This window comes from Pinus tabuliformis, chromosome 8, assembly GCF_031772625.1.
Source record: "Pinus tabuliformis cultivar Carrire ecotype Pingquan chromosome 8, CPIR1, whole genome shotgun sequence".
Taxonomy (NCBI): Eukaryota; Viridiplantae; Streptophyta; class Pinopsida; order Pinales; family Pinaceae; genus Pinus; species Pinus tabuliformis.
The window spans coordinates 1,285,726,689-1,285,746,664 of record NC_142294.1 but is presented as its reverse complement, the minus strand read 5'-3'; the positions used below and the strand labels follow the sequence as shown (position 1 = coordinate 1,285,746,664).

The 19,976-nt window shown below is 36.7% G+C and overlaps 2 protein-coding genes across 2 annotated transcripts; one reads left to right on the top strand and one right to left on the bottom strand.

Annotated features, from left to right (window-relative positions):
* Nucleotides 1-342: 342 nt before the first annotated feature.
* Nucleotides 343-663, bottom strand: LOC149240130 (uncharacterized). The gene has a single exon (XM_089370064.1). The coding sequence runs from the start codon at nt 661-663 to the stop codon at nt 343-345; it is 321 nt and encodes a 106-aa protein (XP_089226190.1).
* A 4,353-nt stretch (nt 664-5,016) lies between these two features.
* Nucleotides 5,017-19,583, top strand: LOC149240129 (cysteine-rich receptor-like protein kinase 42). Its single transcript, XM_089370062.1, has 7 exons — nt 5,017-5,845; nt 5,940-6,012; nt 6,110-6,249; nt 6,913-7,139; nt 7,222-7,239; nt 7,473-7,718; nt 19,485-19,583. Exons 1-7 carry the CDS (start codon nt 5,017-5,019, stop codon nt 19,581-19,583), a joined length of 1,632 nt encoding a protein of 543 aa, XP_089226188.1.
* The last annotated feature ends 393 nt before the right edge of the window (nt 19,584-19,976 follow it).

The window sequence follows — 19,976 nt, the reverse complement described above, 5'->3', positions numbered from 1 at the left end:
CATTCGGCCTCTTGTAGATCTTCTGGGGGTGGACTGCGATTCCCCTATTTCCCCTTCTTCCTCCGATTCCTCGGATTCTTGTGTTTCCTCCTCGTCCTCTGACATCTTACCTTTGGATCTCTCTGGTTCACTTTTAGATTTAGGCGGAGAGACTTCTTTCGGGGTTTCTGTCTCCTGGGTAATTATGGCTTCTGGTCCAAGGATCTTAAATCTGTTCCCTTAGATTTCCATGGGCGGCTACTGAGCAAGGCCCGTTTGGGGGGCTCTGGTGTTAGCATTTGCGGGCTTCCTGAAGGAGGTTCTGGATCTCTTCGCCTCGTTCCATCCTTCCTCCTTCCCTTTTTATTCAACCCCTTTGGACAGGCAATCTCTAGTGAAATGACCGTAGACTTGACACTTCCGGCATTTGAACGACAGCTGCTCATAGTCCAGTTTCTGTATATGAGTCCACGGGCCCACCCTTATTTTGATAGCTTCTGGAAGACCGACCTCCAGATCCACCTCCACGCAAATTCTGGCGCAGTCATACTGATCTCTATTGTTGGCCCTGTCTATAAATTTCCCAAGGGTGTTTCCGATGTGTTTCAGGGAATCCCAGTTCCATAAATGGACCGGAAGATTGGGGAGTCTTACCCATACTGGGACTACTGAAGCTACATCCATTTCTGGGTCGAAATCAGGCGTCCATTTGTTCAGGTACAGCCCTTGAGGTCACATGAAGTAGGGTCCATTTCTGAAAATAAGGTCCTTGTCCTCTTTTTCTGAGAATTCAAAGAGGAAGTATCATCTTCCGAGGAAGTAAGATGTTACCTTGCCCTTGATCAGTGGAGCCCAGTTTCTGGAGACCCAGTTTTCTGTTGATTTCAGTGAGGGCCAGAGACCTGTAAACTGACCCACCAGGGCACGTTCTGATAAAGAAAGAGCTACTTGGATCGGACCTTCAGGGGGAAGAGCGATCTCATGGATGTCTTCGAGCCTTTTAACAAACTTAGTGGCTTCCATAACTTTCTTCTTGGGTAGAGAGGCCAACAAGGATCTGAAGGCCTCAGCAATAGAGGATGGAGGAGGGGAGGAAGATCCCAGGGGGGATCCGGATCCTCCATGGAGATCCAGCTCTAACCCTAGGGGCCGCAGTTGGAAGCTAGGGAAATCGGCGGGCGATCTCTGGACGACCGCAGCCAGAAGAAGGGCCTCTCGGCGGACCCACTCGCAGTTGCCGAAGGATGAAGGAGCAGATGAGGCCGCAGGGATCAGATCCGTAGGGTGCGGACCTCGCAGAGCAGGGCTGATCGCGCAGCAGCTTAGGCGATAGAATCGTATTCCAAGATATTGTGAAATTTTGTATTATTATTAATATTTTAAATGCAAAATATTAATTTTATAATAAAAGATTGAATGAGTTACACTTTTTTTTTTTAATGTAGGTAAGACCCACGAGGATTTGAAGTAGTGAACTATCCTACATTGAAATTTTGTATTATTATTAATATTTTAAATGCAACATATTAATTTTATAATAAAAGATTGAATGAGTTACACCTTTTTTTTTTATGTAGGTAAGACCCACAGGGGATTTGAACTAGTGAACTATCACAAGGAGTCCTTTAACAGTGCACTCATTCACGGTAAATCCAAAGTCCATGGTCCTCCTTTTCATAATTCTTACCCAGAAATAATTAAACTTTTTTACTTCTAATTACTTTTTCTCTTCGTGGATTGAAATAATCTCTTATAGTTAATATTACATAGACACATAAATACATATTCTCTCTCATACATGCCCCATGGTCCTCCTTTTCATAATTCTTACCCAGAAATAATTAAACTTTTTTACTTTTAATTACTTTTTCTCTTCGTGGATTGAAATAATTTCTTATAGTTAATATTACATAGACATATAAACACATATTCTCTCTCATAAATTTCTTTATATATATGATATTGACAATAACATAAATTAATTGTGATTGATATTCAAATAATTTATGTGTTAAAAATGTATAAGAATTATACATTTTTAACCCTCAAAAGAGAAAATATAAGATATTTTATTTTATTTTTAATTAACTTAGCTCTCTCTAAATTTGTTATAAAATTATGTTACTTCATGTGGATATCTAAATATTTTATTTATGGGTGAGTGTGAGAGTGAAGGATTGAGAGTGAGAGTGAGATAACTAAAACTAGCCAAACATGTATATTCATTATTATATTTTATTATAACTAACGTCACATTTTTATTATTATTTTTTAAGAAACAAATATGGAGGTTTATGTTAAAAAAAAGATTTGGTATCCAACCCAAAACTATTAAATTTCTTCAGTGTTTCCAATATCCCTTCTATATTTGAAATTGAGCACAATGGCTCAATCCAAACTCTCAAGGGGGAACACCATATTACAAAAAAATTATTCCTTTTCCAAATAAAGACTTTCCAAAATACTCCCAAAATCCAAATAAATTTATCTTCCATTTATCATTTCTTGGTGGTTTTATTTTGAGTAACTAAACACCATATTACAAAATAATTATTCCTTTTCCAATAAAGACTTTCCAAAATACTCCCAAAATCCAAATAAATTTATCTTCCATTTACCATTTCTTGGTGGTTTTATTTTGAGTAACTTCTTGTTTTCCTGGGAAAGATATTTTTGGCCTTTTCCCAACATGGATATAGCTTGTATTTTTAGCTAAATGTGAGGGGTCACCCATTTGTGAGTGGTATTTGTTATCTTTGTCTCTTTTAGTATATTTTTCCTCATCTTTGTGATCACCCAAGAAGATGTTTTTCCCACCTTATTTTCTAAGAATTCAAAGGAGGGGCCATCATTCACAAGGGTTTGTTGAATATGGGCTTCCTTTGTCACTAGGCCTGAATGATACTCATTGAGAGTCACTTCTTCATAACTGATATTTGTTTCCTTTGGTGAATACTTTTCAACAAGAACTTCCTGGTTATTTTTTCCTTCTTCCATTGGGTCTCTTCTTCTTTGAATATCATAATATTTAGTCTGAGCTCCTTTTCACCTTTTGGGCCTCTAACTACTTTTCCAAACTATATTTTTCTGCAATTACTTAGGGAAAATTTTTATTACATGCCCTATCTCATAACACAATTGAAATCGAAATGAAACATTTTCATAGTCTGGTGGTGTTAGATTTATCTTGGTAGGAAAACCCTGCCACGTTGGACCTTCGAATCAACAGATTTCCCGAGCATCAAACCTGATAATTGATCCAATCTCTGATAAATTGGAGGTCTAAAAAAACACCTATATAGGGGTAGGTTCTGGCCTAATGCTCCTCTAATTAATTTCTATAAAATCATTTTCATATATATTTTTGGATAATTTCGCCTAAAATAAGACAGAAAAATATTGTGAAGGGGTTATCACCATGTCGTCACTATGAGGATATCAGTGAAAGATCCCTATTTTACCAGATATTTTTACAAATTAAGCAAGTAGATGGTTGTCGATGAAAGATTGATGTCTATGGAAATTAGTGAATATGCGTTTAAGCTTAGACTTTTGGTTGGTATCTCTTCCGGATAAAAATAAAGATCACATCAGCAGATTTGATTTTCTTTTGGTTGGTGATGACCATGTTGTTCCTTTCATCTGTGATTTAGTTTTTATAAACTGAAATTTGAATTAGGTTTATTATTAGTTTACTTTCATTTTCAGTTTTATTTATTAAATTTTAAGAGAATCAGAATATATTTCGAATTTATATCGGATCTATAACTAAATGATTTATATCACGCAGATTTCTAAAATGATGTATATCAATACATTCAGCAAAAACACTTGAGGTTTTTAGTACGAATTGGTAATTCACTGGTCTTTCTTGTGACGTTGAGATAAATTTACATAGCATAACTCGCTGAGTAGGGTTCCTTCCGTAGAAATGGCTTTTGATTTATTTTCATGGGATTCCAATCCCTTCTTTTCATCTATTACATGACTCATTTGAAAGGTAGGTTACTCTAAAAAAACCAACGGAGTCGGCTACATGTGGGTAAAATGATGGATTTTAAGGATGTGAACATGTGGGTTACAAAAGTTGTGCACCAAAATATGTGTGTAAAATTTATATAATTATTATTTTATAAATAAAAATAATTCAAAACATACCTGGTTCTGCATCTAATAACTGATTGCATAGTTACCAATACAGGGATCATAGTATCATGCCGTCAATTTCCTTCTCCATTGTAACTAATCAATTTCCTTAGCATCACATCCTGCGGCAATCCTCTCAGTGGAGGTCTCCAACAGCAAATTCTAGCAGCAGAAGTAGGCTCTCGCTCAGATTCTCCAACTCAGAATTCTTGTCGGTGGGATCTTTGGCTAACAGGGATCTTTGGCTAACAGGGCTGCCAGTTGCTGTTTTGTTATAACAACTTTCAATCTCACTGCGCCGCCTTCCTTATCCTTGAGAGCTGAAGCAACATTTGTTCTGCCGAGCTGTGGAGCATATTCTGATCTGGAGTCATCTTTGGGATGGAAAATGGACGCTCTTTAAAGCGAGAGCCATCTTTAACCTGAGCAGGAAAAAGATAATAGAGCTCCCTGCGAATCAACTCCCTGGCGCGCAGAGCAGAGGTTCTGTGTACGGCATCAGGGTGGAGAATTTGAAATTCAAATTTCTATGGTTTGGGCGGGTTTGCAAAATTCAAAATGAGCATCGCATCGAATATTTAATTTAATGGTCCATTGGTACTTACTTAGTCGGGGCTCGTTCCTACGGTCGTCGGAAGCTGCCGGAAATTCGTCACCCGGCATCCCATGACCATACGATGTATATTACCATGCACTAAGCCTCATGGCGAGCCCCATGATGGTGATCCCCATAAGATGGTGATGATCACGCTGCATACCCCATAAGATGGTCACGCTGCATACAAAGAAGGGAGGTCTCGTCAGTTATCTTTCTTATCATCGTGGGAATCGCAGCGAATATAGGAATGGTAGTGCCTTCCAGCGTAACCTAGATGTGGTTTCGGACAGACAATGCTTGTTCAGGGATGCAACAGCACTTCTGGAGACATTCAACTAAACGGCTGCCGCTTGCGTTACGACTATCATAGCTTTTACTACAAATCTAGGGTGAGTCCGCTTAATTTTACTGCTGCAGTTGGGTCTTATTGTGGGAATAATGAATATATAAACGGGAGCGCCTTTCAGCGAAATCTAAACAAGGTTTTGGAATCATTGGGGGGGAACGCTAATACTAGCGGATTCAAGACTTCCATTGTTATTGAGGGGCAAAACAGAAACAGTACGGCTTATGGGGTAGTCCAGTGCAGGGGAGATTTAGGTTCCTCCACTTGCAAACAGTGCGCATCGACCGCCAAAGCAAATCTTGTTGACAAATGCCCCAGTACTTCTGCAGCCATTCAGCTAGATGGCTGTTTCTTACGCTATGCCAATTATAATATTTTCAATATTAATAGCACACAGAATACCGCAGCAGAGGTTCGTTGCAACAATGGTAGAAGCAATCAGCCACAAGAGTTCGAAAAAACTGTGAAGGTCCTGCTCTCAAACATCACTGCTGAAGCGGTGAAGAATCCCAAACTTTTCGCTGCAGATCTAGTCGGGGCGCCTTCGAATTTAACAGGGCATATCTACAGCTTAGCGCAATGTTGGGGAGATTTGTCCCAAACAAGCTGCAGATCGTGCCTAACATTGGCCTTGGAATATATATTCTTATGTCAAAGTGGAGCTCTCGGGGCACAAATCGGTGCTGACAAATGCCATTTGCGTTATGAGATTTTTCAATTCTTTAACACTTCCGACTCCACGTTGACACTCCAAGGAGGAAGTCCTCGATTGTCAGGTATCTTCTCTCATATAGTTTATGATGACCGTGATTATATAATGGTTCTGTAACGATTTCAGTTTCCTGAACCAAAACGTAAACAATTTACTAGATGTTGTCGTGGAAATTCGCAGAAAGCAAAAATGGGAGCAACCTCTTGCCGAGAAAGGGGCATCCGGCATCCAGTATTTTCTTTCACATACTTTGGAATGATTAGGGTTATATTTGTTTTGTAAGGATTTCATTTTAGTGAATTAAAACACTGTTTACTGATGTCATGAGAGCGTTTGCGGGAGGCAAGGTTCTTGGGATAACACTGGGCGTAATAGCTGCTGTCATTGGATTTACTGTATTCATAGGCCTTTGGCTGTGGTATTTCTCCTCTAGCCGGAAAAGTCGGGACCGGATTTCTGGAACCCAAGGTCCTGAAATTGTTCTTTAATATGTCAGTGTTATGATCCAAGATGATTGCGTGTCTTGTGAATTGTTTGTCTATCTCTTTACTGCATAAATATATACATACCCTCACGTTATTATTTTTGCACACAAGTAATCATATCTGAAACTAAAATCAATCCGGAGCTCATTTTCAAGTACGATATTTTGAGAGAAGCTACTTCCAACTTTAAAATGGAGAATAAACTTGGCGAAGGAGGATTTGGATGTGTTTTTAAAGTGAGCATTTAACATTAATTAAACAATTTATTCCATAATATCCAATGAGAAATCATACATTATAGAATTATTTTAGTTTGACTCATGATCAAGTACATTAATTAAGAGGGGATTCTGCCGAACGGCCGAGAGGTTGCAGTTAAGCGACTGAATCTAGGTTCAAAGCAGGGGGAAGCTGAGTTTCTGAATGAAACAAATATCATCAGTCGTGTTCAGCACAGGAATCTAGTGAAATTGGTTGGTTGCTCCGTTGAAAGCTCAGAAAGACTACTTGTTTACGAATACCTCCCAGTCGGCAGTCTTGACAAACTCTTATTTGGTCTCTTCTCGTCCTTCAATGACTTAAAGCTGCTGGAGTTTACTTCTATAGCTTGTTAATGATTTTACTATAATTGAAGCATTGTTTGCAGATACAAGAAAACGACATTTACTTGACTGGAAAGAGAGGTATAAGATAACTGTTGGAACGGCGCGTGGGTTGGCATATCTTCAACAGGAATCTGAGATTGAAGAATCTGAGATTCGGATCATTCACAGAGATATTAAAGCAAGCAATATTTTACTGGATCATAAACACACACCCAAAATAGCAGATTTTGGTTTAGCCAGACTCTTCTTTGCAGAGGATCAGAGCCACGTTAGCACTAGAGTTGCAGAGACTATATAAGAGTTCTCTCTATATCATTTATGGAGATTTGCTTACATATGTTATTGTGCAGAGGCTACATGGCCCCGGAGTACGCTTTACGTGGACAGCTGAGTGAGAAAGCAGATGCATTTAGCTTTGGAGTGCATCTATTTAGATTATAAGCGGAAGAAAGGATCAGAGTTCCGCTGAAGATGACTTTCCCATCGAAAGGGTATGCTTCATGTGGATCTCATTTTAGTGTGGAAATTTTCTAAAACCTCTGCAGTATTATAATCCCCTGATAACTAAATTTTTTGTTTGTTGATGTTGACCAATCACCAGACATGGATATTGTATAAAGCCGACAGGGCTTTAGAAGTTCTGGATCCTACATTGGAGGGCAGTTATTCGCGGGAGGAAGGGATTAGAGTGGTTAAAATTGGTCTTTTGCGTACGCAAGCACTTGCAGCGTTGCGGCCGTCCATGTCCCGGGTGGTGTGGATGCTGACAAGTGACGGAGAACATCTTCTGTCACCCACAAAGCCTGCTTTCGTAGATGTGGAGAGTGTTGGCGCACCTGACTGTTGGGTATTTTTTTTAAATGGATGGAGAAATACCAAAACCAAAATAAAATTCACCACAGAGACAATGCTCTGTTTACTTTGTCCACGATCTTTTGCAGACAACCTCTTAAAAATCAAAATGACTCAGAAGACACCATTACACAGTCACAACACATTTCTATTAATTTAAAACTGAAAACACTGATACAAATTCCATCCTCTGTGCAAAGAAGGATTCACAAAATAAACTCTGTTATAGATTTTCCACTGCTGTGGATATTACATAAACAGTTTCAAAACATACCTCTGTTTTTCAAAGTGCCTGACAAACTTTACAGCCATGTTCTATATTATCTCTTGCACTGTTGTGCATTTACAAAAATAAAAATCGCACTCACTCGTGCGTTGTCACCCCACTCACAACAAAAAAAAACTTCATATCGTGCACAGCACCCCCATAAAAAAATTGCCACACGTAGACCTTCATAACAATGTCTCAAAAAAAACATAAAAAAAATATCGTATATGGTAAGGGACATATGCCCATAACCAACAATTAAAGACATGCCCATAACATATTAAAACCTCACCAAAGAAAATACGACCAACATTAAATTCCATAAATTCCTCCTACGGTGGTCAACGCAAAAGACTTTCACTCCACGCAAAGATCTAACTTGTCGCGGGCGGTTATGCATCTTCGGGAAGTCAACGGCGGAGATTATGCGTCCAGATCGCTGAGCTGATCCGACGTGGTTCGCACACCATCCACCAGCAAAACAAACGGACTTTAGCGTCCGGGGAAAGCAGTTTTCGGTTGCTCGTACATGGGATGCGTGGCGGCCAGTGAGTGTGTTCGGAGGGCTCCAAGGAAAAACAGCCTTTGCCAAAAGGCGGTGCGAACAAGATAGGTGGTTTTGTTTGGTTGTTTTCGGCTGCGTTGAAATTACACATTTAACACTCCCCTTTAATTTCAACAGCTGCACGTTCGGTCATTCCCAAACATTTCCTCAAAAATTCGAAACTCTTCTGAACCAGTGGCTTTGTCAAGATGTCTGCAACTTGTTCCTGGGTCCTGCAATGTTCGAGGACAATTTCTCCATTGTTCACTAATTCTCTGATGTAGTGAAACCTTGTATCAATGTGTTTCGTTCTCTTATGAAACACTGAATTCTTTGACAAAGCAATAGCTGAGCTATTGTCACAAAAGACCACTGTTGCTTTTGCCTGCTCCTGGCCTAAGCTTCTCAACATCCTTCTCATCCATACTGCCTGACATGCTGCTGCTGTCGCTGCCACATATTCTGCCTCTGCTGTAGATAATGCTACAATGGATTGCTTCTTAGAAGCCCATGAGATGGCTCCTGAACCCATGTTAAAAACATAACCGGAAGTGCTCTTCCGATCATCTACACTTCTAGCCCAATCGCTATCTGTGTACCCAATCAAATCTGAATGTTCTGAGGCATGATATAAAATTCCAAACAATTTAGTGCCTTTGACATACCTCAAAATTCTCTTTGCTGCCTGCCAATGTGCCTCCTTTGGCCTCTCCATAAATCTGGAAATCAAACTAACAGCATACATAATATCAGGCCTAGTTGCTGTTAAATACATAAGGCTGCCCACAATGCTTTTGTACAGGCTAGGATCAAAATCCTTGCTGCTGTCCTCTCTGCTGAGTTTTAATCCCATCACTGTGGGAGTGATGGCTGCCTTGCATTCTTGCATCTTAAATCTACCCAAAACTTGATTTACATATCTTGCTTGAGATATAAAAATTCCTTTTTCATTTTGATCTACTTCTATGCCTAAGAAGTATCTCAAGAAACCCATGTCAGTCATTTCAAATTCATTCTTCATGACTGATTTAAAATTCTCAATAAGATAAATATCATTTCCAGTGAAAATAACATCATCTACATACAAGACAACAATTAAAATTTTACCATCCTTTTCCTTGATGTAGACTGTGGGTTCTCCTTCACATTTGTCAAATTCATTCTCCAATAGATATGAATCTATCCTGCTGTACCATGCTCTTGGCGCTTGCTTCAGCCCATAAAGAGCTTTCTTCAATTTGCACACTTTGTGCTCTTCTCCTTTCTTCTCATATCCGAGAGGCTGTTCCACATAGACCTCTTCCTTTAACACTCCATTTAGGAATGCTGATTTCACATCCATTTGGTAGACTTTCCATTTGTTTTGTGCTGCTATGGACAGCACTGCTCTCACGGTTTCCATTCTTGCAACCGGGGCGAAAGTCTCCTCATAATCTCTCCCATACTGCTGCTTGTAGCCTTTGACAACCAGCCTTGCTTTATGCCTTTCAATCTTGCCTTCAGCATTGCTCTTGGTCTTGTAGACCCATTTCACACCAATGACTTCTTTGCCTTTCGGTAACTCAACCAAATCCCATGTTTTGTTTCTCTCTATGGCATTCATCTCCTCATCCATAGCTTCTATCCATTTTCTATCTTTAATAGCTTCTTCAAAATGAATAGGATCATCAACATGACAAAACAAGGCAAATAAGGAATTCATTCCTTCTTCATAAATGTCACTTAGATTTCTAAATTTCTTACCTCTTTCACTTGGTGTGCAAGTGCTTGAAGATGCACTTGAGTTTTCTCCTTGTGGTGTGCTTGGAGAAGCACTCTCATTGATCCTCAATGGTGTACCTTGCTGTTTTTGTGTTGGTGCTGCTGTTTGGGGATTCATTTCAGCCACTTCCTCTTCATCCTCATCATGAGACAAACAGCTTTTAATGTTCACTGTTTTCTCTATGCTTCCATCCCAAGCTTCCTCTTCAATGAATTGAACATCCCTGCTGACAAAGAACTTCTTGGTAGATGGAATGTACAGCCTGTAGGCTTTGGATTCCTCACTGTATCCAATGAAGATGCATTTCTCCCCTTTGCTGTCCAACTTCCTCCTTAGTTTATCTGGAATGTGTGCATAGGCCACACACCCAAAAACTCTCATGTGGGTGACTCCTTGCTTTCTCCCACTCCATGCCTCTTCTGGCACTTTGTTCATGACTGCCTTTGTAGGACACCTGTTCAAAATATAAACTGCACAATGTACAGCTTCAGCCCAATACTCATTTGGCAAATGCTTTGCCTTCAACATGCTCCTTGCCATCTCCATGATGGTTCTGTTCTTCCTTTCAGCAACTCCATTTTGCTGTGGGGTGTACCTGGCTGTAAACTGTTTATGAATTCCATTTTCTCTACAAAACTTTAGGAATTCATTGGAGATATACTCACCTCCTCTATCAGTTCTCAATACTTTTATGTGCAGCCCGCTTTGGTTCTCCACAAGTGCTTTGAAGTTTTGGAATTTCTCAAAGACTTCACTTTTGTTCTTGAGAAAATATATCCAAGTCTTTCTTGTAAAATCATCAATGAATGTCAAGAAATAGAGGCTGCCAGCTAATGATGGAGCTTGCATTGGTCCACACAAATCTGAGTGGATAATCTCTAAGGGTGCCTTTGCCCTTATACTTTTCCCTGATGGAAAACTCTCTCTATGTTGTTTGCCCAATATACAACCTTCACAAAGGCTGTCCGGCTTCTCTATCAATGGTAATCCCTTTACCATTCCTTTTCTGCTCAATAAGTTTAGACCTCCAAAATTTAGATGCCCGAATCTCAAGTGCCATAACCAGTTCTCATCCTTTGGCACGCTTTGGAAGGCCTCTTGGGTGACTGCTGCCATTTCCCTTTTGTTTTTCAAGTCTGCCCGGATCCGGAGAGGGAACATCCTGTTCCTTGTCATCTTCACTTCAGCAATGCATCTTTTGCTGGGTGGTATGTCCATGATGGTGCACACATCATTTACAAAGTAAACATTGTAACCCTTTTGGATAAGCTGTCCAACACTCAATAGGTTACATCTCATTCCGGGGACATAGTAGACATCTGCTATGGTTTTCCTTTCTCCTTGTTTTGTAAATATTTTTACCTCCCCTTTTCCCATAACAGACACTTTACTATCAGTTCCTAGTGTGACCTCTGATTTCAAATTCTGATTTAAGGCTGAAAAGAGGCTACATTCCCTGTCATATGGTTGCTGCAACCTGAGTCTAAAAACCATATGTCCTCACTATGTGTTTCAGCCATGTTACAAGCTAACAGGACATTTTCTTGACTGTTGTTTTCTCTTGTAACATTTGCATTTTGTCTGTTGTTCATATCATGCTGTTTCTTTCTACAATCACTAGCATAATGTCCATACTTTTTGCAATAATAGCATTGAACATTAGATTTATCATACCTTTGTCCTTGAGCCTGATACTGTTCTCTTTGTTGGTTGCTGCCTTGACCTTGGTTCTGATTTGTATTGCTGCCTCTTCCTTGTGCATTTGCTGGGCTGTTCCTTCCACCTCTGTTCTGGCTTCTGCCTCTTCCTCTTCGGTTTCCTCTTCCTTGACCTCTTCCTCTTCCAAAGGACATCTGGGTCTTGAAGGCTTGCTCAAGGGATGAGTTTTCATTCCTACTCAACCTCTGCTCATGAGTTATCAGTGATGCATGTAGCTCATCAACTGAATACTTTGAGAGATCCTTTGTCTCTTCAATGGTGGTGACTATGGCATCAAACCTTGAGGGTAAAACCCTCAATATTTTCTCCACTATTCTCCTATCTTCAATGGTTTCTCCATGAGTTCTCATTTGTGTGATTACACCAATCACATGAGTGAAGAATGATTCAATGTTGTCTGACTCCTTCATCTTCAAGTTTTCAAAATCCTTTCTCAGCATTTGCAATTTTGCTGTCTTCACTCTCTCCATGCCTTGATAGGCTGTCTTGAGAGTTTGCCATGCTTCATGTGATGTTGTAGCTGCTGCTATCCTTGGGAATATACTCTGGTCCACTGCTTGATACAACAAGACAATGGCCTTTGCATCCTTCTTCCTATTGAGCTTCAGCTGATCCTTCTCTCCCTGAGTTAATGCATTGAACTCAGTTTCATCTGCTGGTTCCTCAAACCCATATTCTACTAGTTCCCATATATCTTGAGCGATGAACAAAGCTCTCATGGTTATAGACCAGTAGTCATAGTTCTTCCCATTAAAGTGTGGGAGCTGGGTGTTGAACATACCCATGCTTGTGCTTGCCATTCCTTGCATCTTGAACTATGGTTTTAAATCCTTGACTGTGATTTTTTTTAAAAACTGACTGTCTTCTGCAATAACAAGAGAAATGCTTTTGGGGAATACCTGAATCCTTCGCTGTCTGAGTCTTCTAACTGCCTGAGAGGTTTTGCTGCAGCAACAACCTTCTCCCTTCAGCTTCTTTGTCTCCTACAAAGAGCCTAAGCCTGCTCTGATACCACTGTTGGGTATTTTTTTTAAATGGATGGAGAAATACCAAAACCAAAATAAAATTCACCACAGAGACAATGCTCTGTTTACTTTGTCCAGGATCTTTTGCAGACAACCTCTTAAAAATCAAAATGACTCAGAAGACACCATTACACAGTCACAACACATTTCTATTAATTTAAAACTGAAAACACTGATACAAATTCCATCCTCTGTGCAAAGAGGGATTCACAAAATAAACTCTGTTGCAGATTTTCCACTGCTGTGGATATTACATAAACAGTTTCAAAACATACCTCTGTTTTTCAAATGCCTGACAAACTTTACAGCCATGTTCTATATTATCTCTTGCACTGTTGTGCATTTACAAAAATAAAAATCGCACTCACTCGTGCGTTGTCACCCCACTCACAACAAAAAAAAACTTCATATCGTGCACAGCACCCCCATAAAAAAATTGCCACACGTAGACCTTCATAACAATGTCTCAAAAAAAACATAAAAAAAATATCGTATATGGTAAGGGACATATGCCCATAACCAACAATTAAAGACATGCCCATAACATATTAAAACCTCACCAAAGAAAATACGACCAACATTAAATTCCATAAATTCCTCCTACGGTGGTCAACGCAAAAGACTTTCACTCCACGCAAAGATCTGACTTGTCGCGCGGGCGTTATGCATCTTCGGGAAGTCAACGGCGGAGATTATGCGTCCAGATCGCTGAGCTGATCCGACGTGGTTCGCACACCATCCACCAGCAAAACAAACGGACTTTAGCGTCCGGGGAAAGCAGTTTTCGGTTGCTCGTACATGGGACGCGTGGCGGCTAGTGAGTGTGTTCGGAGGGCTCCAAGGAAAAACAGCCTTTGCCAAAAGGCGGTGCGAACAAGATAGGTGGTTTTGTTTGGTTGTTTTCGGCTGCGTTGAAATTACACATTTAACACTGACTTGACACGTCCCCACGTCCATTCTGCAGTTGCTACTCCTTCATCTAGTGTTCTGGAGCCCAGGTGACTGAGCCAATGCGCCGGGGTTTCTCCATCTCCTTGTATTATCGTCTCCGTCTGTTACTCTGAAACAATCTTCACTGAGACAACTGGGGATCATGGATTGAAATTTTAGCAACTTCATTGTCTCCACTTTCAAATCAAATCAGATTATGAATGCGATCAATGCAGAGGTGAGTAACGAAGCGTGTGAACGATCACGTGGGATATGGGGCATCAAATGTCCCTTGTTTTTCTAAACAATTTTGGTTACAAATCTAATTGCAAGGGGAATTAGGTTAAACTTCTGACTTTGATTATTGTTATTTACTTTGTAAAAGTAGCCAGATCATTTAGTTTCCAAAAAATATCAGAATATATAAATATAAGACTAAGAGAGGTCCGAATATCCAGATCAAAAACAAACATTACAACTCATCAGTCCTATTTTCAAGGTGTAAATTGGACGTTTCTCTTAACACGTGTGATTCATACTTGTAATCAGGAGATGTAAATAGGTACTATCCAAGGTGTAAATTGGACGAGTCTCTTCATAAAAATAGGGGATTTAAATATATTTTATCCAACTTGTTAACTTGAATTTTTATACACTAAAAACCTAGGTTTAGTATATATATTTTAAAAACAAAATATTTCTTATTATTAAACCATATAGTATATTAGCATAAATAAAAATGATTACTTAATGAAAAGGATATGTGCATAATATTATTGTCAATTGCAAAAAAAAAATAAAAATAAAATGAAATATATTTTTAAATAATTTTTACTGGCTTAATATAAATTAAATTATAACTATAATAGTTCATATTTAATAATAAATAATATTTTTAAATTATATATATATATATATATATATAAAAATTTATATACATGTAGGTTAAAATTTATGGACATGCAAGAATGAATAAGGGCTATATTTTTTGGGCGATTTATAAAATGCTTGATGTTACTTAAATGAACATTTTTCACTCTAAATTTTTTCTCAACAATATTTGTGCTAGTTTAAAAAACAGTACAAAATATCATTTTTACATAGTATACCTTTTATATATAAGTAATTTTAGACAATAACTTTAAATGAAGGTGAGAAAACATTTCTATTTTCAATTAGTTAGTAAGTTTAATTGTTCTACATTATCTTATTTTTCTCAAAAATGATTCAATTTGTGTAAAGAAGGAAAAAAAATTTGGACAAAAAAAAATCTTATTTAAGAGAATTGAGGTATATATTCATTTTTCATTCTTGATAAAAATTTAGCAAAAAAATATATGTAGAATTTTAAATAAGAACACGGCTCCCAATACCAAACTTTCAAAATGTTGCAATAAAATAAAATTTACATAAACTACATTCATATAATTAATTGATATCTTTTTTTCAAATAAGATGTAATTATTCAAACCAAAAAAAGGTTATTTGGAAAAAAAACATTTTAACATACATAAAATGTTGTTAATACTATAAATTGAGAGTAAAGCAAAGTGAATATCAGAAATCAACACTATCCACCTGATATATTCTTCCCTATTTATCTATTCAAGTATAAGAGTTGATCTTTGTTTTTAGAAGAAAAATAAAATTACACAAAAATAAACAAAAACTTCAAGAACATTTTTCCACATGCACAAAATGTTGTTGATATTCTACATTGAAGGTAAAACTAAGTGACATGATAAAGTTAGAAATAAACTCTATCTACAAAATATATTATCCCCTGTAATTATCTTCAATTATGTGTTTTTAAAAGGAAAAAGCATTTTTTCAACATGTACAAAATGTTATTATTCTACATGAAAGGTAAACCAAAGTGAACATCACATAAGACGATAAAATTTTGAAATCAATTTTATCTACCAAAAATTTCCCCTCTATTTATCTTATCACATATGTAATTGGTTTGATCAACTAAGCATATGGTACTTCACTGGTTAAATTTCATAATTTAAAAAATATTTATTTAATTGTAATTAAATAATTATTTATTTAATTAATTATCACTTTATTTATTTAAAAAAATATTTAATTAGATTTCTAATTATATTATCAAATTAAATTTATTTAAATAAAAAAATTACTTTAAACTAAAATTATTAAATTAAATAATTATATATATAGATATATAAAATCCATTCAAATTTAAATAAATGAATATACTTATTTAAAAAATTATGTTAATGCTAATATATTAAATATAATTTCATTCTTCTTTTTTTATTTTAAAAAACCAGGCTACTTAATTCCCAAATTCAATTAATAAATATACTAATTTTATTAAAAATAAATATTTTTTATATAATTGAAATTATATATAAGAATGGAGTCATAATATTTTATAATATTAAGAAAATAAAGTTAATATTTGTTTTTTTCCTTAATGTTTAGATATCTATACTCAATTTTAAGAATTTAGTTTTTTGATAATTTGGATGCAAAACATCTTATTAGAAATTGATAACACACATCAAATCTGAAACACCAACCAATAGTCGACAATATCTTTTCATTGTTAAACATTAAGGTTATATATTTAGTATTCATCCATTTTAGCATCATCTATAGTCATTTTATGAGCATCTAATGATTTCAGTTTTGGTAGAAAAAAATAATGATTATGTTTTTGCAAAATTATGGTTTAATGTAGACACTTTTTAAAGTTGGCCAACTAAAAATCATTTACATCAAAACTCGAGATAGTTTTCAATTATACAGAGTTATACATAGAGCCTTGTATTTCAACTATGTAGGATTATACATAAAGCCTTGGATTTAAGAAAGACTGATGTTCAATTGTTGTCTATGGTAGGGATATGAGTTTACAGTCTAAGGAAAAGAAGTTGAAGAGTGATAAATTACAATAAAATCAATACATGGCAAGGGTAATATTTGTGTATTATGATTCCTTGTTCTTACTACCCTAAGATAATAACTGGTGCATAATGGTTCCCTTTTTTTATAGGTTTAAATAATTTTTTTTCTTTCTTTATTAGATAATGAATGTTTGGAGAGTAGCTCCCATAATTGGATATGTATTTTTGATGTAAACAAGTCATGTTGGGCTAGAGGATTTGATGTCACGCCACTATGTTCAAGTTTGCATGCAATTTCATCACATTTGATGGATTTATTGATGGTGTTGTTTCAACTATGTTGTTTCTTCCTACATTAACATAAACTTCATTATTTGATCTTTGAGAAGATTCTAAAGGCCCTAGGATAGACATGATGCCCAATCACCAAGTACCAAATATTTTTCTATCTTTGAATTACTTATATTGATGTAGCTTTCATTGCTTTAGCTCCCAAAAGATTTCAAACCATAAGATACACATGATATCCACTTACTAGGTACGAAATGTTTTTTTATCTTTAAATTACTTATATAGACTCCCATTTAATAGGAGATTGAACTCCTATATTGAAGACTATGCAATTGAGATGCTAAAACTTTGGAATTGAAAAACTTCTATATTTTAAACAGAAATCCTAAAAATCTTAGTGATAATAATAAGTTATCTTAAAAAAATTTAATGTGCTAAGATCCAGCAATATATGACATTTTACAACTTACAAATTAACAAATATTATTAATGTTTTTAATTACCATATAAACAATATTATTAATTACGGTATAACTTTTCACAATAAAAATTTAACAAATCATACTTGCAATAAATATTCCATCCTATCTATCTAAATGCGTTAAAAACAATCTAGGAAAAAGTAAAAGAAAAAAACAAATAAATGCGAATAAACAATCTATGAAAAAGTAAAAGAAGAAAACAAATAAATAACAATGAAATATTCAAAAATATCTTATTTAATTTAATTCTAAATTTAAAATTTCATAATAATTCAATAATAAATACAAACTCATCCATTGTGGAAATTCTTACAAATATGATGCATTTCCATTCACATTAAATCACTTACCTGGAAAAATAAATATACAACATGCTTAAAGCCATGTTAAAACAGCGTGAGACATTATCTTACCATGCTCTTTTTAATTAATATTTTGTTGAGCCAAATGTAAATTTCCAGAGGAATTAGCTTTTCTTTGGTAGGTGATGCCGAGACACCGAGGAGAATATTACATGTTACCCATGTGATGGACAGGTTCTCACCCAGGGTTGGGAACTACACTCAATTCCATAGGTAAAATGGCTAACTCTGGTCCCTCTGTTCTGGGCGTTTGGTACCTTCGAGAAAGATGGTAAAGTGTATATATTCAACCAATACCTATTAGGAATGAAGGACCACTCCGAAAAACAATCAGGAGTTAGGTGAATATAAAACGAGTTCTAATTTACACTGATCTAATCACCTTATGCTCTGCGTTTCCAGGCAGAGCGCATAAATTTCAACGGAAGATTCAAGGAAACCATCTGAAATCTTAAACCCTAGGCAAAAAGGTAAGTTACAAGTTCTTGCACGCTAAAAGATGCAGATCATGGAGAACAGAAAATACCATTATCGAATGGATGCATTCAATTACTTGCGCTGAATGAACTGCCATCTGTTCTTTTGGATTGCCGGATGTAGAGAAATGACAAAACCCAAAAATCGAAGAGCGGACCGTTGGCCAGGAAATACCGAACCTACAACCAGGAAATCACGAACTAAAACCCACAGCAGTGACCGGGTGTACGTCGTTCCTGCATACCACGAGAGAGAAAAGTGGAGCCCACTTCACGTGGTCGTTGTTTTCTTTTGGGAAACAATCACAATAAGTGTCGTGCATGCCATTGGGGAGAAAATTGGAGCCCACTTCACCGCCCTCCGGACAATCGTAAAAGTGTTTTTACGTCTTAAAAAAAATTCTTCGTGTCAATCCATAAAGATACCAACTTGCCAAGCCCTGTACAAGATCGATGAGTGAAGATAAGGGAAGCCGCTAGCCCCGACATTCAACGGTAAAACCTGAGAGTGGGATACTGCACAAAATATGGTAGAGGATAGAGTCGGCTGAAGCAAATTATGTTCATAATTTCCCAAATCCAATTCGTTACTTGATTTGTAGAATCAAACTTTTGAACATAACGAAAAGAATACATTTTCATAGAAAAAATAACCATTTGAATTTGGAAATTAAAAATTTATTTTATAATTCCGAAGTGATTTTCTGTACTCTATCTTTATCTGGGATAAGGTTTAAATATTAATAATCTAAATAATTTTTATGTAAAAATATAATTTTATCTTTTGGGATTCAAATTTAGGTAATGTCTCAATATTAACCTTTTTTTTTTTTTTTTTTTTTGGTTATGGTTATGAAAAACATTTTTGTAAGACATAATTTTTTTTTCTGTTAAATTTTGAATTTTGCAGTAATTTCAATATATATATATATGGTTGAGTTAGCATAAAAAAAATTATAATTTTATTTTATTTTATCTTTATTATAGACAAAAAGTATGTTAATATGATATTTGTGTGATAAGTAGGTAATGACTCGCGAAATATCTCTGTTGGCAGAAGAATGCTCAAGAAGCGGCGGGAAGGATGCAGCAGGGGAGGGTTTCGAACTCTGGTCAGAGACTTGAACCCCGAACAGGGTTTGGGTAGGTAGACGAGGCCTGTTCCCCGCACAGCTGCCGACGCGGAAGCTTCCCTTTCAGCTTTTTGCAACTGGCAGATGGAGGTTAATCCGCGTTTTGGCTTTTTCCTTTGGTCGGTAAAGTAAAATATTAAATACTGTCAACTGTCTGTTGTCTGCTGTTTCCGTTTACTTTGGTCTGTCGGTGGTCTCTATTCCTTGGAAGTTTCAACCATGGTTAAACCCTCCGAGTTTTTAGCACTGGACCCAGATGTTGAAGATATACTTTCCATGTGGGGCAAGGAAATCAATTCTCAGAATGTGAACTACTATTTTGGGTCCGTAGATATCCCCAGTCTGGAGTCTGCATCTCAGGCGGAGATCCCTCAGGTTTTATTCC